Genomic DNA, 22,909 nt, shown 5'->3' on the forward strand with positions numbered 1-22,909 from the left:
CACATTCATGTGGTACTTCATCAAACACCTTCTGAAAATCAAGACAAATAATATCATATGCTCCTCAATTATCATATTGTTAAATCCTCATGGATCCCTTCTTGCCAATACACCACTTCTTGCCGTGTGCTGCTCAATCTTTCCTTTAATAATTTCTTCCATTATTCCTTCCATTAGTGTTTTATTATATAGCCTATAGTTACTTGGATCAACCCAGTCACCATTTTTATTTTACTACGTAATAATATTTGCTAGCCTCCAGTCTATAGGAATTTCCCCGGTGTGAGAGATTTTTCAAAAGTATATGCCAAGGCATATTGTATATTTGTACCCCCTAATTACACTCGATTATAAATGTTATCTGATCCTTGTGATATGTTACATTTCAGCCTATTTACTCCAAGCAACACTTCTCCTTCTACAATTTCTAAATCACTTAGTATCTCTTCAGTTGTCCCCTGTAGATTCCTGTTCATCCTATTGGTGTTCTCATTTTCATTCTTATCAGTTGGAAAAATGCTGGAAATGAATCAGGGCATTTCTTATTAACCCCCTCTGCCTTGTCTCCTAACACAGCTTGTATTAATGGTTCTTCACGAAAAGGATGAAGGACCTCCTACTGTGTCATTGAGGTATATATCTACTATATATACAGTATATATATATATATATTATATAAAATCCTAAGCCTAAAAGTGCGACAATTTTGTGCAACAATTTTATGTAACATTTTTATGTCACGATTTTTGTTACGCTTTAAATCGGGCTTATTTTAAAACCTACATATATATGTTTGGTTTCATTCTTTTTAGAATTTATCGAACTTTAATGTGACGTTGCTAGATTTTCAGATTCTTATTCCTTTTTTAAATTATAAACTAAAATATCAAGAAAGTCGTGGTATTAAAAAAAAACAAACAAAAAAAAAAAAAGATCTATTCATAACACCAATGTTTGTATTGAGGTGATTTAGTTAGCTGAAGGTCGAGTTATGATGACCCACTACATACCCCTTTAGTTTTCGTGTGATTTTTTCCTGTTATTTAAATGAGTGTTTTTTTTTTTTTTAAAGTTTTTTTTATCTATAAGAATGTCAGTTAAAACGAATGGATCGTTTATTTAGTCTCTTATAAATACTCATCGAGCATAGTGGACCTCAGTTTAATAGGAATACTCCAGTCATTAAGAGAGTAAATATTTTTTTCTCATTTCATGATTTTTACTGCACGGTGGCGCAGTGGGTAGCGCTGCTGCCTCGCAGTTGGGAGACCTGGGGACCTGGGTTCGCTTCCCGGGTCCTCCCTGAGTGGAGTTTGCATGTTCTTCCCGTGTCCGCGTGGGTTTCCTCCGGGTGCTCCGGTTTCCTCCCACAGTCCAAAGACATGCAGGTTAGGTGGACTGGCGATTCTAAATTGGCCCTAGTGTGTGCTTGGTGTGTTTGTGTGTGTCCTGCGGTGGGTTGGCACCCTGCCCGGGATTGGTTCCTGCCTTGTGCCCTGTGTTGGCTGGGATTGGCTCCAGCAGATCCCCGTGACCCTGTGTTCGGATTTAGCGGGTTGGAAAATGGATGGATGGATGGATGATTTTTACTCCATTAAATAATAATTAATTTTTCTTTTACATATTTATAGAATTTAATGATTTTGACTCCAATAAATAATAAATGCATCATTGACTTGTCTCCACACACTTACTGCAGAGTGTCTTACATCAGTCTGCCCCATGAGATTAGGGAATTGTCCCTGGTGTATCTTCATGCTCTGGTATTGTTTCCTCCTGGCTTATCTCCCCAGGTGGTATTAAAGAATTTTCTTCTTCTTACTGTTAGTGTTGAAGGATATGTTTCCTTACTCACCTTACAGGATTTCTCCATTAACTAGTAGAATGAATGAAATGAGTTCCCCAACCTTTGCCTTCATGTCCTGTTGGGACAGGGGTTGCCTCCACATCCAGATATGCAAAGAGAGGTTACTCCATATATGTCTTTGAGGGTGTAGAAAATCCCCCCTGTGCTCATCATCATTGATATTTTTGCAACAGGTTGTGTGAACCGGTTTTTACTGATTTCACCAGGCTTATTCTAGTTCAGTTTAAATCTTGCTGAAGTTTTGTCTTCTGACCTTCTATAAATGTGGGTCGTTTACTACACATTTTGGTGATGTGCAGCAGTTTTTTGGATTACCATTGGACATGAGTGGATTTCTTGGTCACATGTGTCCTAATAATCTTGCTGCATGTCTTGGTGGTTTATAGCAGTCATTTGAATCTCTTGCTCATGTGGTTCTTCCATAGCAGAGTTTTGTATTTCCGGGTTAGGCTGTATTAGATCTTGCCCATGTGGTATTATACAAAATCCTTCACAGTCCTGTAAAGACGTCTCTTGTGTTTCTAGCATGTACAACAGCAATCTGGATTTCTTCCATATGACTGTTGTAAGGCAATCATTTGGGTTCCCTGTACTTGGCGGTGGTGTTCAGCAGTCTGTTGGATTTCATGCCGAAGTAAATGATGTACTGTAGTCTGTTCTAGCTCTTTTTTAGGTTACACCATAGTGCTTTGGATTTCCTGTGTATGTGGATTTTGTATGACTGTCTTTTGGATTTCCTGTATGTGTGAATGTGGTCAGCCATGAAGTTCAGTCATTCAATACTTCACAGTGGTCTAAGGGTTCAATAAGCTGTGCACTCATATAACCTGCTTAAGAAATATTATTCTTTCATGTACAATACATATGTTGTTTCTAGGTATTATTTTGCATTGGTTGCTTTTCTTTTTATTATTTACTAGCCACGGTACCTGTCAAATAAAGGTAACGGAATCATTTTAAAACATTTGCTATATCTTGCCCTTGTGTAGTTTCAGAGCTTTTCCTCTGTTTTCACTTCTCTTCACTGGTGCTCCATCCCCTGAGCACGTTACCATAAAGCCTGCTTCTCGGACTCGAGGATGTCCTTCTCATCCCTTGTCTGGTTTGAAGGCGACACTCAACATGCGCCTTTACTCCTTAGTGTTTTATTATATAGCAGATAGCTCCTTTCTTTTTGTTTTTATTATTATGCTGTATCGGTCTATATGAAGGTATTTCTTAGCCTCTATCAGATGAAACTATGCAAGTTCTTTTTTTTTTGCAGCAAAAGGATGTAAAGCTCCTAGTTGAACACTGATTGGTTTATTGTACTAAAACGATATTACCTTGAGATTATAAAAAGTGTTGCCACACCCTGGCACTTCCTAACCTCATTAGCACCAAACCCCTGGACATGTTGGAGTACCTGGGTAACACAACAGCTAAGAAAAAACGAAAAAGAGAGCATCCTAAACCATTACAGAAACATTCAAACTGCTAGTATTCATTTGGGGTCTCCTACAGAGCCTGACTATGAATTTGTAAGCTGAATGATCTTTTAATGTGCGTCAAGTATAAGATTTTTATTGTGTTGTGGTAGGAAGTAGCATTGTAAACGGTACAGCTTTTTTGCAGTGCATTTCCCAGCATTAAACCTGATCCATCCAGTGGAGCTAGCACTCCCTGCTGGACACTGAGAATGATCTACAATATAGTAATTGTTTAGATCCCCCGATCCAATGGTGTCATGCACAGCAGCCTTTTGATTTGGGAAACTTTTGAGAAGGATGAGGAGGTTTCATTTCCACTTACTCTCTTAAGTGGAATGGCAGTCGTCCGCAGAACTCATGGTGGACTTATCATGTTTGTAGTGAAGCATGTCTACAATTGTGGTGGGTAGTAATGTGGGTATTAAATCCTCGTTTTTTGAAAATTCTATTTTATACACCATTTTGTTAATTTTATTTTTATTTTGTATTTCTTTCCAACATTGATGTTTCTTAAGCAGACACATAATTTTGAAGATAGATGGACTTTAATTCCTAAAAGTCTTTAAGTGAACGTTCATTCCATTGTGGAAAGCTTTAGTTGTCCAGACACAGCCATTGCCTCATTTGGATTATATTTACATAAGAAGCGATGTTGCAGGCCATCTGTATTTCCATTAAAATGGAGTACTGAGCTGAGAGGAGGATGCTATATTGGAAAATGGAGGTCCCTGGTATGGAATTGCTGTATCCATGGTGATTCGGAGGATGCTGTTGGTTACCTTGGTGATCTAAATAACAGAGTGATGATGTTAGATTCCATTTCCTTGCTTTTCTTCTTGAATTGCAATTAAGATGAGAGGGCAGTGTGGGTGGCAGGGGGAGGCGGGGGATCCCTGCGTTTTCACCAGGATGTGGCACCCTTGTAGTCATGACGACGTACTGGGGGCTGACAAGAAGAGGTGCGCGCCAAGCAGGCCATGTTTAGCAAACTCTTCTATGTACACGCCACATGCTGAAGCACTTGGTGTCTCCATGGAGACGCCTCTCTTTCTTCAAAAACAGGTCTGGGTTTCTCACTAAACAGTTGGCTACTCGGAAGTCTGAATTAATTGCGTTGTATGAATTGGGACAAGCATTTCAAAATTCAACTTTACCATATTTTCACTTTCTGGAATTTGGATGTGGTTGCTTGTTAATTTTATTACCATTATTAATTTGCTGCAGCACCTTCCTAAAGTGAATTCCTATGCAAAGACGTTTATTTGTATGGTCCAGTTGTTGTTTCTGTACATGGAGTGAGATGAGTTTAGTGGCAGACTAGGTGCCATAGAGTATAGTAAGTTGGTAGTGGAGATTGAACCAGAACTTTTTTTAAAGAATATTCTGATGGTAAGATACCTTTATTGCCACTGTATAATACAATGAAATATCGTTTGTTGCAAGCCTATAGTTGCCTTAGATGAAGGTATATACTGTAAGAGGAGACATTAAATTACAAGAAGCACAGTTACTATTAACAGTTCCATATATACACAGAGTAAAGGTAAATATACAGTATAAGCATAAATAGATATGTAATAAATTAAGTCACAGTGAAAATTACAATCAATGTAATGGTCATGAGTTCTACATGGGTCATGTATTTAAATGTGTGACTATGTGTGGTTGATGCAGATGTTCAGTTCAATCAGTGGTGGTTTCTGTTATAGGAAAGGGCAGAGATCTCTGTGCAATAAGTAGGTCGATTGCTTTGGGGTAAAAGCTGTTCTTCAGTCTGGTAGTGTGGACATGCAGGGCTCTAAAGCGCCTGTCAGATGGCAAAGGAGTGAAAATGCTATAGCCAGGTTGGGTTGGATCTTTACAAATGTTCTTTGCTTTTCTGCTGCAGCGGGTAGTGAAGATATATTGCAGTGATGGTAGCCAAGTGCCAATAATTTCTCTGAGCCGTTTTGATGATACGCTGGAGGGTCTTCATGTTCTTGGGGGTGCAGCCAGTGTACCATGCTGTAATGCAGTACGTGATGACAGACTCTGTGGTGCACCTGTAGAAGTTAACCAGCAGCTCTTGTGGGAGTTGTGCTTACTTCAAGCTCCTCAGAAAGTGACAGATCATGGCTGATGTGGACTCTCAAGAATTTGAAACTCTGGACTTTCTCTACCCTGCTCTCCATTAATACTGAAGGGATGGTGACCGCTGTAGTTCGATCTCCTGAAGTCCAGAATCTCCATTTGTTTTCTTGGAATGGAGTGCAAGGATGTTGTTCTGACTCCAACTCTCCAGATCCTCAATATCTTCTCTATAGGCTGCTTTGTCATTATTGAAGATCAGGCATATCACGATGGTGTCGACTGTAAACTTTATTATGATGTTATTATCATGGGTAGGTTTGCAGTCGTTTGTGAAGTTGGAGTAAAGGAGAGGGCTCAGTACACAGCCCTGCGGTACTTCAGTGTTATGGATGAAAAGAAGTGCTTCTCGAGTGAGCTGAGACCCAAGTTGTTTAGTTTAATACCCAGCTTGTTGGGGAGGGTGGTGTTGAAGGCAGAGCTGTAGTCAATGAACAGCATCCACACTTACAGTATCTGCCCTGTGCTCCAGGGCAGTGTGAAGGGCAAGTGAGACAGCATCCTCAGTTGACCTGTTTGCCCTGTAAAGCACGTCATAACAATAGGGGGCAGGGCCACCAGGCGATAATCGTTTAGGGACCTCACCACTAGGGACGACTGTAGTGGACTTGAGGTAAGTGGGGATAGTGGCCTGTTCTACAGAGATATTAAACAGGCTGGTGAATACAGCCATCGGCTGTTCTGCACAATGCTTCAGGACCCATCCAGGAACCCCATCAGGGCCAGGTGCCTCATTAGGGTTAATGTGGCTTAGGTCCCGTCTCACCTCATATGCATTCAGCGCTAGAGTGCTTAATGGAGCCCCATGCTGGGTTAGTTTGGTTAGGTCCTTGTCAAACCGTTCACAGAAGTGATTGAGGTCATCAGGAAGAAATAAGTTTCCAATGTTGGTTGAACAGGTGTTACTCTTACACTTACAGTCAGAGCTGTTAAAATGCTCTTCTATTTTTGCTTTTTAGCAGCACTTTGCTTCGTTAATTCCTTTCATCAGATTGGACGTGGCTGTTTTGTAGGCCTCTTGATCTCTTTTGATGTCATGTGCCTTCAAAAGGTTTTGGTCCTAACTGTTCATCCAGCTACCAGACCCAATAAAATGTTTGGCTGAAATGTTCTGTTTGACAAGAAAAGCAAACTTAGGATGCTTGAACATTTTTGTGCTGTCAACCTGTAAGATGAAACTTCTTTTGAATTTTCTTTTCATGAAGGACTTGCTTTGAAGCATCTGGGGCCAGCACAAAAGTGTATGCGAGTTTTGTTAATTAAATACTTGGGCTCCTGCAACTAATGCTGGACATGAATAAACTGTAGCTAATGGGGTGTGCTCTCCAGAATACCAATGTCACATTGTCAGGTGATGAGCAGGCAATTCAGAGGATGCTGCTCATTAGAGTGAAGGAACCATCTAAGTATACTTCAGTGAATAAATGTGTGTAGATATGGTTACAGTGCCTTCAGAAATTATTCACTTTTTACATATTTTATTAATGTTGTAACATTAAGCAAAAATCATTTAAATTATTTTTTTCCCACATCCAGCAACACTCAGTATCACAGATTGACAAAGCCAAAACTGGATTTTAGAAATTTTAGCAAATTAAAGACTAAAATATTTCATTTACAGAAGGATTCAGACCCTTTGCTATGACACTATTAATCACTGCAACACCTTGTTTGAAGTGGTCAACTCAATTGATAGGACCATATTAACACCTGTTTAGATACGGTCACACAGCTGGCAATATGTCTTGGAGCAAAAACCAAGCCATGAGGTCCAAGGAATTCCCTGCAGAGCTTATAGACTGAATTGTGTTGCGTCACAAATCGGGGGAAGGCTATAAAATATTCCTTCAGCACTGAAGTTTCCCGAGAGCACAGTCTACCCCCCTAATTAATAAACAAGTTTTTAGATCAACTGTGATTAGTATAAGTAACCAAAATGAGCAATTTTGGAATAAGGGCCTTGGTAAAAGACATTGCCAAAAACCCTATGGTCACTCTGCCTGAGCTCCAAAGAACCTTTGTTGAGAAATTTCCAGAAGGACACCCATCACTGCAACATTCTGCTAGTCTGAGCTTTATAGCTGAATAGCCAGACGACACGTGAAAACCAGCTTGGAATTTGCAAAACAGCACCTAAAAGACCCTCACACTCTGAGAAACAAGGTTTTTTAGTTTGATGAACCCAAGATTAAACTGTTTGGCCTCAGTGCTAACTGTTTTGTCTGATGGAAGCCAAGTAACACCTTTCCAACAGTGAAGCATGGTGCTGGAAGCTGCGTTGTTTTTCAGTGCCAGGGACTGGAAGACTAGACAGGGTTGAGGGTAAACTAAACGGGTCAAAGTACAGTGATCCCTCGCTATATCGCGCTTCGCCTTTCGCGGCTTCACTCCATCGCGGATTTTATATGTAAGCATATTTAAATATATATCGCGGATTTTTCGCTGCTTCGCGGGTTTCTGCGGACAATAGGTCTTTTAATTTCTGGTACATGCTTCCTCAGTTGGTTTGCCCAGTTGATTTCATACAAGGGACGCTATTGGCAGATGGCTGAGAAGCTATCCAGCTTACTTTCTCTCTCTCTCTCTCTCTCTTGCGCTGACGTAGGGGGATGTGAGCAGGGGGGCTGTGTGCAGCTGCTTCCTGAAGGACATGCTGCACGGAGCTTCGCATACTTAAAAGCTCAAAGGGCACGTATTGATTTTTTTTATCTGTCTCTCGCTATCTCTCTCTCTCTCTCTCTCTCCCTGTCTGCTTCTGACAGAGGGGGTGTGAGCTGCCGCCTTCAACAGCTTTGTACCGGCGGTGCTTCGCATACTTAAAAGCCAAAAAGCCGTATTGATTTTTTTTTTGACTGCTTGCTTTGCACTCCTTTGAAAAGTTAGATATGTTTGCATTCTTTTAATTGTGAGACAGAACTGTCATCTCTGTCTTGTCATGGAGCACAGTTTAAACTTTTGAAAAAGAGACAAATGTTTGTTTGCAGTGTTTGAATAACGTTCCTGTCTCTCTACAACCTCCTGTGTTTCTGCGCAAATCTGTGACCCAAGCATGACATTCTAAAAATAACCATATAAACATATGGTTTCTACTTCACGGATTTTCCTATTTCGCGGGTGGCTCTGGAACGCAACCCCCGCGATGGAGGAGGGATTACTGTACAGAGAAATCTTTAATGAAAACCTGCTCCAGAGTGCTGTGGACCCCAGACTGGGGCAAAGGTTCACCTTCCAAATGGGTAAAGGCCCTAAGCACAAAGCAAAGCAGGGTCAACTGTGGGAAGTGTCCTCTAGTGGCCCAGCCAGAGCCTGGACTTGAATGCAGTCCACTGACAGTCTCCATCCAGCCTAACAGAGCTTCAGAGAAGAATGGCAAAAAAAAAAAATCCCCAAATCCAAATGTGCAAAGCTTGTTGCGTCTTATCCACGAAGACTCTGTTAAAGCCCCTTTGGGAGCAGTTATAGCCAGAAGTACTGAATAAAGTGTCTGTATACTTTTCTCAATGTGATATTTCATTTTATTACTTTCAATAAATTCCCAAAAAATTTTAAAATCTTGCTTTTGCTTTGTCATTCTGGGATATTGAGTATTATTAAATGAGGAGAAAAATTAAGTGATTTTAGCATAAGACTACAGCTTAACAAAATGTGTAAAAATTGAAGGGATCTGAATATCTTCTGAAGGCACTGTATGTGTATATATACACTGATCTATAATGTGTGTATTAGGTATATATATATAAAATTAATTAAGGTCTACTCCTGTGAGATTACGTAATTTAATTATCTCAAGACATAAATAGGTTTAAGAGTAATCCAATAAAGTTTTACGGTTATGGAATTTTAAAACAAGCTCCTGACATTAAGTGAAGCTGCAACTCTCTCTCATGTTATGAGTTTAGAGATAATTAATATTTAACGTTCCCCACTGGCCCAGTTTTAAAAACTAAATATCTTTTTCATTTATGTTGTACATGATATACCATAATGTGTCCGTCCTGTTTGTGCCTGCATATAGCAGATTTTGCTAATGTTGTATATTTCAGAGTAACTAGGATGACTAAGGTTACTGTCACTAAGAAACCGAACAGATTCTCTGCTCGTGCGGATGCAGGTCCTACCAGTTTAGCACTATACAAGGAATTATATTTTTATTTTTAATTACATGAACCTTGCTGTGAATGATTAAATCAGATATTCACTGAGTGTATTAACCTCATTCTCTGTTATTGCCCTTACTCACCCTTCTGCCTTAGAATCACTTACTCTATCTCATATTTAACTTAGAGTCTGCAAAACAGAATCTGGACCAAGTCATCTATTTAATAACCCCAGTCATTTAAATATACACAACAGTGGTGTGTCATTTTTATCTCAAGTATGGTAAACTAGACACACCACATTTTTATTAATCATTGACATGCCCATTTTCCTTCCTTCCTTCCAAAGTCTTGAATTTCCTTTACATCCTATTACATCATCCCACAAAGGTGTGTGTATGGCTGTGAATTCCCTTGCTTAGAAAATGTTTGCTTACCCCCTAAATTGGATGTTACCCTGGTTTCTCTCCTTATACGTTTTATCTCATGCCAATATTTTGTGTCACTGTCTCATTGATATGGCCTCAAACCATTCTCTCACTTTACCAGTTTATCTATTTTCCCCACTCATTCACCTTGCCAACTGTTTTACTGTCTCTCAAAATGTGTCGTATTTCTGACGTGCCTGCTGGCTCACACCTCTCTTACTTCAGGTGGTATCTTACCCCACTGTCTCTTGCCAGTTACTTTTTACTGTCTTGCTTCTCTGCCTCATCCTTCTTACTTTAACCTTTGTCTCTCTTTAATTTATCTTATATCATACCCCACTGTCTTGTGCCTGTTTTTATTTATTTTTTTGCCTTACTCAGTTTTCTGTCCATGCTTGGTTAGCCAACTCTCTGCCCTTACAGTCTTATTACATCTGTCTTAGCAGCCACGCCACACCTACTTTATCCTGTTATGTTACAGGTTTGCACCGCTGTTCCTTTTCTGTTGTTTTGCCCACTGTTTCACTTTATCATCTTGGTTCACTATCTTAACCCATCATCTTTTACCCTACTTATTTCCCTGGAATTTCACTTCACACTCTATAAGCACTTGTGCATTGATTCATCATTGTGGCCTCAACCCATTTACTTCATCCACCGCCTTATCTTGCCTTGTATACCTTAATCTCTGTGTTGCTCTATTTGTTTTACCCCGGTATTTTAACCCATTTCCCCTTTCAATTACTGAGCCTACTACCTAATCTTTTTGCAGTCATACTTTCTTTACATTTTTTTTTTAATTTAACATCCTCAGATCTAAATAATCTGGCTCATGGAGAACAGCCACGTACCTCAGCACTAACTACAAGGCAGGAACCAGCCATGGACAGGCAGCTGGTTCATATCATGACCCACTTAGGCAAGCATCCACATGCTCACTCAAATGACACAATTTAGAATCATCAATTAACAGAAATCTTTGGAGACATGGAAGAAAAGCCAGCACAAGCATGCAGAAAATGTACAAAATCCAACATGCATAGGTTTCAAACCCAAAAGCTGAGGTGCAACACCACTCACCACTGCGCCATTGGGCTTGTTGGTGAATGAAGAGAGTGCTTCATCCCCCTTATTATGTCATTCTACTGCCGCCCTCTGCTGCAACACTGAGCCATCTGTTTAAAGGGGCCAGCAAAAGCAGCTTCTTTTTTAGGGTTGAGAAGTGCCAGAAGTGCTGCTCAGTATTGGCACAAGAAAAGACTGTGCCTTTGGCCTTGGTGCAAGTATCTATTTGTGCCCTGCTATAGCAGCCTGGAATATCTCCTAGACCCCCATTGTTGAAATGTCCCACAGCCTTGCAAAGGCACATTAGCTAAATGGATGACTTGAGGGTAGCTGAGTCCATAGTTTTGCAGAATATGCTTGACTTTCCTAAGACCACCAGTTGTTTGGATTTTCATGTTCTGCTCTGTATATGAAGCCATTTTAAAAAACATTTATGGCTTAAAGTGATGACCCACACCAACTTTGTCTTTTTGTTAATGCTCTTCTAAGAGCCATTTAGTCAGGCTTGTCTTGCTCTAGTGCCGACTGTGAAGGGAACTCAGTCTGGAAGGTCTCTTTGCTAAATGCAGCAAAGAAAGCTGCCTGTTGCTTAATGGGACTGGTGCCAGTGCCTTGCTGGTCTTTTTGCTGCTCCTGATGGTCACAGAATTAGGGGATTGCAGCCAAGTGCTTCTCACAAACCAAGAGGCAGATACCTGCTTTTGTGTTTACTCCTCTTGTTTTTTCCTTTGTGTTTCGAGAGTCAAATGTAGTTTGTGTTTCAGGATTCAATGAGCAGCCCAGGTATCTGATATGCTATTTTGTTTCATTTGATGTCATGAGAGTGGCATAGTGGTTAGTATTGTTTTCTCACACTTGCTGTGACCTTGCCTGGCCACTGGCTGCATGGAGTTTGCTTACCCTCTAGGTGTCTGAACAGGGTTTTCTCTAAGCCCAATATGTCCTACAATTACCTATCAACCCATCATTGACTCCAGACCACCACAACCTCGTAGCTGAATAAATGTTGCCCAAAAAAGTGTAGATGGATTGATTGGTGGTACAGTGATTAGCACTTATGTCTCACAGATTCAGGAACCTTCGTTCAAGGTGCGTGTGTGGAATTTTGATGTTCTCCCTGTGTTAATGTGTCTGGTTTTTTTTTATGTCTATCATACATCTCATATGTGTAGAGGAGTAATTTGGGTGAATGTACGTGTCTGTGGGCCAAGTAATGGACTCCAAGTTTGGTTCTTGCTGGAAATGTCAGAGGTTCCCTGCAACCTTAAAATTAAAAAACAGGCCCAAAAGGTTGGTTTTGATACTTTAGTCATCTTTTGTTGTTTTTGTTTTTTTTTTTTTGCTGCCTTTCTCATTTTTTTGTGGAATGGATGTCACTCCCCACTCCACTATAGTGTAACTTTTGGTTCCTTATTCAGCTTAGCAGAAGCCTTGTTATACCACGAGCCAGCGATTTCCTGTCGCATGCTGACGTTTGTTTAGATTTCGTAAGTCTTCAAAGGTTCCTGTGGATTTGTTACTGAAGTGAAGCAGCCTCTATGGCGCCCCCTTTGATTTATTTAATTATTTTGACATGTTTAGGTGAGCCAGGCCTTCACTGCGCTCTTAAGAGCCTCAACCCCCTGGGCTCGAAGTTCAGAGTTATTCTGTCTAAACAGCCTTGGCTTTAGGAGTTGGGAGAATTTACCTTCTTATCTAAATCAAAAGGAGAAAACTGCATACTATCTGTTTAAGTGTTGTCACAATATCATGATGGTTTGTGTTTTTCTTTAATGTTTCTGCGGTGTCTAGTATTATAAGTTAAAATATGCGTGTTTTTACCCAAAGTAATCTAATTCTAATGTTCATTTCTCACATAAAAAGGTTTTTGATAAGCTGAATATTTCAGATTACTCTGCGACATAATTTAGTTTTTTCATGGGCACATATCAACAGACTATATGGATTGTACCCAGAATGTCTCGGGAATGTGTGTGCATGTGACATCATCGAAGCAACCTTTTGAAAAAACAGCGCATATATTTCTGAATCATCCAAGTATTGGATAAAACTACTTCACGTGTGCGCGCCTTGCTCTTTGTTATTTTTGAGTTGGATCCTGAGTTTTTCCTGTGAATTCTCAACATCTTTTTTGAATTCTGTTTTGGCTTTGGCAAAAAGATAAAATGGACTTTGCTTGGTTGCTAACTTTCATGATATCTTCCAGTCTTTGAACTTCTATTATGTCGGAAGGAGAAAATGCAGAGAAGTAGGGTAACACAGACCCTGGGTGGCAGGCATGTGATCCCCTAACCTGTCCAAACACAGCAGAAACAACATTTTAAAAGTGATTTTTACTTTTGTGCCTTAATTTTAGAGACACTGACTGTTTGAGTATTTGTTTTAGAGATGGTACACTTTGCACATGCTAAGCGTGTGTCCAATGACTGAAGGCTTGACATTCTTGTGTGCACCTTTACTCTAAAGATACCCAAGTTGAGCATGGATTCCCAGTACAGCAGGGCTTCTTAGCCATTTGCGTGATGTTTGTTTTTTAGAATCTTCTGTGGCGGGCGGTGGATGGGACTCTACTCTGGCCGTTCTATTGACTGGGCCCCTTCTGGGTCTGTTGCTTGACAACATTTATTGGAGGTGCTGGCATAATTAAACATAGTGTCTACGACACAGGCTTTACTCTGCCTTTTGTGTTTGTACCTCGGTGACGGCCACTTCCTAGTGCTCCATTTGCTCCAGTGTTTTTGGGATTGTTGACCCTCATCCTGTTTTTGGAGTTTTGTCTAGTGATTTTGGCCTTTGTCTTTTTTTCTAATCTATGTGTTACCTGCTGTCAGCATTGTTTTTCAAATTGCTGACTTGTTTAATCAAATTGTATTTTATCTTTAAACATGTCTGTTCCACCTTTGGGTTTGCACTTGTGGTTGTGCTTTATGGGACATCATGCCATGGTTTTCCTGCAAGCAGAGCAGCACTGTGGAAGGCTGTGCCAAAGGCTCTGTCATTCCTCTTGCCGCATCCTGATGACATGTACCGGACACCTGCTTTGGGGCACTGAGGGCACTCATTCCTGGCACAACTTGTCTCTGTTACACATTGAAAATCAGTACAGACTGTAACTATAAAAAGTACACTCAGTGAGAAAATTATTAGGAACACCTGCTTATCCATGCAATTATCTAATCAGCCAATTATGTGGCAGCAGCGCAATGTATAAATGCATGAAGAACGCATGAAGGTCAGGGGCTTCAGTTAATGTTCACATCAAATACCAGAAAGGGACAAGACGTGATCTCAGTGATTTTAACCATGGCATGATTGTTGGTGCCAGATGGGTTGGTTTGAGTAATTTTGTACCTGCTGATCTCCTGGGATCTTCACATGCTGTACAACAGTCTATACAGTTTACTCAGAATGATGCAAAAATCATCCAGTGAGCAGCAGTTCTGCAGACAGAAATACTTTGTTGATGAGAGAGGTCAGAGGAGAATGGCCAGACTGGTTCAAGCTGACAGAAAAGCTACGGTACCTCAGACAACCACTCTGTACAACTGTGGTGAGCTCAGAATACACAACACGTCAGATCTTGAGGCACATGGGCTACAACAGCAAATGACCACATCAGGTTCTTCTCCTGTCAGCCAACAACCGAGAGATGAAGAGGCAGTGGATCACCAAACCTGAATAGCTGAAGACTGGAAAAACTTAAGTCTGATGAATCTCGATTTTCACTGAGGCACGTAGATGGAAGGGTCAGAATTTGGTGCCAGCAGCATGAATCCATCCACCAAACCTGCCTTGTGTCAACGGTCCAGGCAGATGAGCTGGTAGTGGTGTAATGGTGTGTGGAATGTTTTCCTGACACATTTTTGGCTCATTACTACCAATCAATCACCATTTGACTACCATGGCCTATTTCCATCTTGTGCATCCCTTCATGGCCACAATTTAGCCGTCTTCTAATGGCTACTTCCAGAATGATAATGCATTAGTCACCAGTCTTCAATAAGTTTAGTGTTTGTTCCTCAATGGCCTTGCCAGTCACCAGGTGTGAGTCAAAGAGAACACCTCTGGGATGTGGAAGAAATGGTGAATCACAGCATGAATATGCAGAGGCAGATCTACAGAAACTGAGAGATACAATAATGTCAATCTCAAAGGAACACCTTTGTGGAATCCATGCCATGAAAAACTGGAGGAAAGTTCCGAATTCCTGGCAGTATTAGAATGGTGTTCCTAATAATTTGCTCAGTGAGTGTAATTATGAAATAGTTTGGGGAGATCCAGAGTAGCATTACTCCCTTACTGGATTGCCAAAGACCTTTAGATTAGATGATAGATACTTTATTAATCCCAAGGGGAAATTCACATACTCCAGCAGCAACATACTGATACAAAAAACAATATTAAATTAAAGAGTAATAAAAATGCAGGTAAAAACAAACAATAACTTTGAATAGTGTTAACGTTTACAAAGGGTGGAATTGAAGAGTCTCATAGTTTGGGGAAGGAACGATCTCCTCAGTCTGTCAGTGGAGCAGGACAGTGACTGTCTTGTAAACTTGGATCATTTTTGGGCTTAATTTTTGAGTAAAGACAGTCAAGGATGAGAAAGGTTGTTGAAGGTACCTCTTATCTAGGAATACTCAGTATGGCCTACTTATAAAAGTAGTTGCCACGAAGTGACTATGGGCTACAAGATTTTTGAATTTATATTTGTGGCTGAGTGTCAAATCCCTGTTCCCTTTGCCACTCCTGATTACTTCCTTCAGCATCTATGAGGACTGTGATCTGTGAAGATCTCAATTTTTAGGTTTCAATATGTTATTGTAAGAATTGGTAAGGGCAGCATACAAAAACTCCTGTGTGTGGGCTGGCAAGCTCTGGCATAATCGGCCAGTGTGTGCCTTGCTAGGGCAAATCTTTTTTGCTGGCAGTTAAAACTCGAACATGTTTGGTGTCCCAGGTGCACCACTGGAGTAATGTGAGGCAGCATGAAGGCCCAGGGAAAGGCTGGGACATTTGCCAGTGATCATCAGTCCTTCAGAAATACGCTAAGCACCTTGACAAATCACATGTGACAAGTGGTATTATAAATAATATGAAAAGTGGCAGGGGGCTTAGTTATGTACATCAGGTTTGGAAGGACCCATGTCAAGTTGATCATATATGCATGAAGAGAAGCTTCATGTCATCATTTCATCATTCTGGTGTGGCAGGCAGGGTGTTTGTTTAATACAAGCCTTTTAAGCCATTACAGATTTTGTTGATTGGACTAATATCCTGACTTAGCTAGCTCAAAATTAAAGTCTATGATGGCTAGAGGAAGTTAATTTAAAATTTTGGGAAACTCCAAGTTTGCAATTGTAGTTTAAACCTGAATTGTATGGGTTTAAACTGGAATAAGGGATGATATAAGGCAGAAAAGAACCCATAATACTGAACAGAAATCTTTGAGTCAGTGGTGTGACGCACTTTGAATTCAGCTCAAAGTGAGCCTATTTATTTTATTTTGTATTTGACGTAATATAACTTAGGGGTACTTGCAATAGTAGTTCATGTCCTGGGTGCTCCCTGCGTTGAGTTTAAACGTTTTCTTTGTGTCTGAGTGGGTTTCCTCTGACAGTCCAAAGACATTCACGTTATGTGAAATGGCAACACTAAGTGAGCCCTGGTGTTTGTTTGTGTCTGCTCTGCCTGTGATGGATGGTGCCTTGTCCAGGTGGTTTTCCTGCTTTATGCCCAATGATTGCTGGGATATCCTCAAGGTGCCTCATGACCCTGCCCTGGCTAAGCAGAATGGATGAATGGATAGTTGCATGGATGAACTCGTTTAGCAGTGGCACAGTGGTGAAGCGGTTAGCACTGCTGTCTTGCAGCTCCTCTGTTACTGTCTGTGTGGAATTTTGCTTGTTTTCTGTGTGGATCTTTTTCAGGGTGCTACAGTTTTCCTACCACATTTCACAAATGTATTTTTTTAGCTTTACTGGTTTCTTTAAGTTGGCCCACTTTGACTTAGGCCAGAGTATTGAAAGCTCCTCTATCAGGTAAAAGTCAAAGTACTCTCTGCCTAGCCATGACCCTCATAATAAAATATAATCCACCTTTTCATTATATGAGAACCTGTTTGATACAGCAGAGGGTCTTGATGTAGTAATTACACCCAGAGAGAGGCTGGATTGAGAGGGGTGGCATCACTAGACCTGCCTGTGCAAGAAGAGCATAGAACCTCACAAGTGACTCCATATATACAGCTATGACCCACTGACTACTCTTTAGACAAGCATCAAAAACCTGAACTTAATATGTGTTGCCACAGGGAGCCAATGTAGTGACCTGAAAAGAGGAGTGCCATGTGGCTTAGTAACACATGCTGGTATTCCTGCTGGCACAGATTTGCTGTAGTCCAGGTATGACAAGACCAAAGCCTAGACCAGGAGTTGTACTGCATACTCCTTCAGATATGGTGTGATCTTGTGGATGTTGTACAGAGTGAATCTGTAAGACAAAGTGAGAGCTGCCCTATGGTCACTGAAGGACAGTAAGTCATTGATCACCATTGAATTGATTTGGCTGGTGTTAGTGATAGTGAGCTGAGCTGAACAGAGATGGGGGGAGCTGAACAGACAGGTGAGCAGGGATAACAAAGGAAGGTCTGCCTTTGCCAGGTTGAGCAGGAGACGGCGTTCATTCATTCAGGTTGCAATATTAGTAAGACATGCAGAGATTCTAACTGATGCCGTCGAATCCTCTGGACTCCCAATGAATGGCTTTACTGTAGATCTTTAGACAAAGTGTAATATTACGTAACCAGAGTAAACTTTACCACATAATATGTTTAAGTAACACTTGTATTGCTCTTGTGGAAAGGGTAAATGCGTCCTTAGTCACTCACTCAAACAGCTGACCAAAATTAATTGATCATTTAACTCGGTTGACTAAATACAACCAGTTTTGAATCTAAACCTCAACATACAGTGGTACCTCTGGTCACGACCGTAATTCGTTCCAAAACTCTGGACGTGACCTGATTTGGTCACAACCTGAACGTAATTTCCCCATAAGATTGTATGTGTTGTAAATACAATTAATCCGTTCCAGACCGTACGAACTGTATGTAAATATATATATATATATATATATATATATATATATAATAAAGTTTTTTAAGCACAAAAATAGTTAATTATACCATAGAATGCACAGTGTAATAGTAAACTGAATGTAAAAACATTGAATAACACTGAGAAAACCTTGAACAACAGAGAAAACTAACATTGTAAGAGTTCACTCTAAACCCTTACGAACCACTCGCTGTAAACACTTTTTTTTATGAGTTTTCAGCACAAGGAAAAAAAATGAAATGCCACTTCTCTTGTGAAACTTTTCAAACCATCCTCTATTGGCTTTAAATTCCTCCCCTTCGCCACTTGAAGAAGGATTTTTTTTTTCATCAAATTGCCATGAATCTTCTTGGCTTTCGCACATCTGATCGGCTCGCTTACTCTATATCCCCTGCAAGTTGCTTCTCGTTCAACCACACTAGCGACAGTTTTTCCACCTCTTCCAGCACTTGAGGCCTCTGCTTGGTTAACATTATAACTACTTTTGCAACATCCTCTGCTTTGTTAGGCAAACAAAAGAAAATGGGAAACGGAGAATGGGAAATCATTGGCACGTATGAACCGGAAGGGAAACTGGCCACCAGTGTTTTTGTTCGCCACCAGAGCGTGTGGTCGTGAACAGATGCAAAATTTTGGCAAACTGTTTGATCGTAACCCGATTTGTACGTGTTCGGAAACGTTTGTGACCAGAGGTTCTACTGTATATTGACCCTTACTATGATGGTGAAGTTATCACCACAAGGATTCTATGCTTCGATCAAAGAGAATTCCATAAGAGATGAAGAAAACAGTTGTTGACACCTAACCAAACAGGAGAGAGATGCAAAGCCATTTCCAATGTACAGGGACTCCACCTCACCCCAGTGAAAGCCATCATCACTACATGGAGAACATTTGAAAACCGTAGTGAATCTTCCCAGGAAAAGTCAGCCTTCCAAAATAATCCCAAGAATGCAGAGACAAATTTGGCTTTATTCTGGGTTTAGGTTTGGCCAAAGAGTGACATGTCAGTGTCTGTTTTGCTGTATAGCTCTACTGCCCTTCTTTAGGGTTTAGTGATGTCTCTCCATTCCTTACTAACATCCTCTGTTTATTTCCAATGAAATGGCGGTTCTGCTTCAGGTTCGCAGCCATATTTTACATAGAAGCCCATCTCTTCTCAAATCAGGACTCATATAAGGGTCTCAAGTAGGTCCTGTTGAGATGAAGAAGTTGCAAGTGGCTGTGACTTTTAGTGAGGCATTAGCAGCCTGACTTGCAATGATGGATGATGTTCAGCTTTTCTCCTCATGTGACCCTCTGTGGTTTAAGTAAGAAGGCTGACAGTTTAAAGGCTTTCATTTATTAGCAGTTGTATGTAACATCATGCCATCAGGCATTAAGAGCAGAGCTAAGAGCCTCCAACGCATTTCCTTTTTTTTTTTTTTTTTTCTGCCCTTGTGCTTGAGTGAAACGCTTTTAAGTCGTGTTTAAATGGCTCCTTTATGCAGAGGATGTCCATGAGCATAACTAACTGATTGCAGCGGGGGTCAGTGTGACCACAAGCTGTAAACCAGAGAGAGTATCTATTAGAGGACAAGACCTGGCTAAGGTGGAACACCATTATCAGTATGTGAATTTCCCCTTGGGATTAATAAAGTATCTATCTCTCTATCATTAGTGGAGTTCATCTAAACCTCCGCTCACAACTTCTAGGTACACGGCTTTGTTAGGACAAACAAATAATTAAAAATGACTGGATGTCATAATGTCAGTTAGATGAACCTTGCTTTAATAAGTGTTTGGTGCTCCTGCGTATTTTATTAATAATCATAAAACGCAGGTTTCTGTTTCACTGATTGAGGTGGCTGTTCATTTGCATCTTGTTAAGTGTTCAGTTCTTACATGTTTTTGTCATTGTTGGAGGAGTTCAATCTTGTAGTTATAAGCAAAGGAAAGTTCAGAGCCGGCATGTGATGCACATGATGATGTTTGCTTTAAAAACAGTTTCTCATCTACAACTCGGGGGCACAAATAGAAGATGGTTAACTGTAAACTTCACAGGAATCATGGAGACTTGGCTTCAAATCTAGGCCCAGCTTTGTTTGTGTGGAGGTTGCACGTTCTCAACATGTCTCTGTTGGTTTCTTCAGGTACTCCCACTTTCCAAACATGTCCAGATTATGCTAACTGTGAGTGTCAGAGTGGCTGTGACTGGGGTTCAGTCGAGGGCTGGTTCCCAACATGTGTCAGGATATTCCCAACATGTGCTGCAATTCTGAATTGGCGTATGCAAGCTCAGTACAAGGCTAAGTGAAGTTTGGATTCTTTTAAGTGCTGCTTAAATAAGCAGGGGATGTGAAGGGTGTTGGAAAGGTAAGAAAGAAAATGTTGAGTTGTAGCCTACTTAAGGGCATGAGTGTCAGCTTAGTTTTATGTAAGTAAGGAGGTGTTAGATGGATACTTGATGAAATAAGGGGCGAGTTGAGCATTACCTAGCTAAAAAAGGAACTGAGGTGGTATCTGATCAGTCAGATGATTTTCTGGTATACAGAATATCTGAAATTGACTTGAGCTGTAATTCTTGTCGGGTTAGCATCCTGTTGATTATCCAGACAGAAGTGGATTGGAGGACTCGCCCAGTCACCCAGTAGGCAACTGGAGGCTCTCGTTTTGTGACAAATGACTTTCAGGAGATACACAGTCCTATGCCAAGGAGATGATCTGTCTAATCTGAGCAATGTGAGTACGTTACATGAAGCTCAGAGGGACACTGTGTAAATGTAAATGGAGGTTTGGTGATGGGTTTAAAAATCTGCTATTGAGTTCACCTCACATTCTAATTTTACAGTTCTCAAAATGTCGGGAAAAGTTGATTTATTCATTGTGTTTGTATGCAAATGTAACCTAAATTGATTTTCATGACTTAAAATTGTGCAGTGTTTTGTATTGTGTAGAACTCCGGGATCCTAAGTTAGAACAGTTTAGAACAAGCGGGTTCTGAGATATCCATCATGAACACCAAGACCTACTGTGTGCACGAAAAAATTAGATCTGTCTTCTTTAAACAAGCTGCACTGTGTTTGCCTTTGTTTGGGGTTTTTGCTCTACTACTTCTCCCCATGTCCTTCAAGAACAATTTGAGTTATGTCCAACGATAACTGCTGCAGAAATTGTTTAAATTAAGCTGAGATTTTTACAGTCTGCTCCATTTAGTCATGGCATCAGACCTATTGATTTGTTGAGATACCCGTCTTATTTTAATTTACATGTATGCACACATGGAGGTACACACAAGCGCGCACACACTCAAAGAAATTTACAACTGATGAGGACTAACAGCTGGTTTGCCCAACCAGAGCATGCGCTGAATGATGAAGGAAAAGGAATGAACACACACACACACACACACCCCCCACAACAGATCTGTTACGGTCGACATGGACAAACGTATTAAGCCACCCCTGTACAGATCTGTCTATCGCTGCAGCCTGTTTAGTTCACTTGACCCATTTTGTTTAGTTTCTAAATATTATGTTGTTGTTCATTTGATTCAATTTCCTGTTCATTTTACTGTACATTTATTTGAGTACACAGTACACACAAGTTAAAGAACTTGATTCTATAGTATCACCCAGTACAATCAGTTGCAGTGTATTGTAAAATGTTTTGTTGAGTGATGTCCTAAAGTGTAATTTACACAGAAGGCTGTATGGACCATTCCATACCAATTTACTTCTCTTTTTACATTTTTGGTTTGCTTTTGCTCCAACCTCACTAAGTGGCCATTATTGTGATGACACTTTCTTTCTCTTTGCAGGGCCCTCTACACGTATGAAGACAACAGTAATGACCTAACGCTAGCTTCATCGGGAGGTGAGTCGTACTCCACTACAGGGGTTTATGATACTGACTGCTGCAGTAATGAGCCATGCCTGGCACTCCTGTCATCTGCTGCCCTACAGTGCCCTCTGATTTCTGACATACACGTGTGCCCTATATATTAAAAATAGACCACTCTAACGTTTAGTTCAGTAATTCAAAGCTTCCTTTGTTTAATCAATGACTTTATAACAAAATGAATCATCCTTTTATGAATTGACTTTTTAACACACGGAATTTATTGAAAATGTCAGTCCTACACGACATTATAAATGTGAACATAATTACAAATTTCAGTCTTTATTTCCTTTGCTAAGTGATTATAAACGCATCATTACTTTCTTTCGTGGAGGTCACATCTCCTTTTGACAAAGCTGGCTCACAGTCTAAAGACATGGGTGTTTTATTTTACTGCCTTTTAATTTTTGTGTTTAATTGGAACTGATTACTCACAGCCAACCCTTCTATTGACTGGCATCACTTCCAGAGCTGGCAGTTACCTTGCACCTGATGTAGGGGTTCCCATAACCCTGTAATAGAAAATTAACATTTGAAAAATGGATGAATGGATTGGCATGTCACAGTATGCAGTGAGACCACTGAAAGCTCAATAATGTGGGCCTGTTAAGCATTAAGAAATTCATCCATTTTCTGTCTGTCTTATACAATTCAAGGTTGAGGGAGCCTATGCTTATCCTAGAAGGATTGGATGCATAACAGACCCCCAACACTGGGCAGATTTGCTTACATGCTCACTCTTTCATACAGAGCTTACCACCAGTCAGCACACTTCTTTAGGATGTGGAAGGAAAACCACTGCAGACGTGGGCAGGACATCCCAACAGCAGATAAGGAACAGACCAGACTTTAAACTCAG

General features: G+C 40.5%; 1 protein-coding gene across 5 annotated transcripts in view; it reads left to right on the forward strand.

The window, feature by feature from the left end:
- dbn1 (drebrin 1) overlaps positions 1-22,909 on the forward strand; it is a 189,493-nt gene that overhangs the window by 104,234 nt on the left and 62,350 nt on the right. For all 5 annotated transcript variants that reach the window (XM_051933842.1, XM_051933839.1, XM_051933840.1 and 2 more), the window contains exon 2: positions 21,971-22,026. In XM_051933842.1, coding sequence (XP_051789802.1) covers positions 21,971-22,026 — 56 coding nt within the window. The remainder of the gene's footprint in view (positions 1-21,970; positions 22,027-22,909) is intronic.

This window comes from Erpetoichthys calabaricus, chromosome 11 (genome assembly GCF_900747795.2).
Source record: "Erpetoichthys calabaricus chromosome 11, fErpCal1.3, whole genome shotgun sequence".
NCBI classification, from domain to species: domain Eukaryota; kingdom Metazoa; phylum Chordata; class Cladistia; order Polypteriformes; family Polypteridae; genus Erpetoichthys; species Erpetoichthys calabaricus.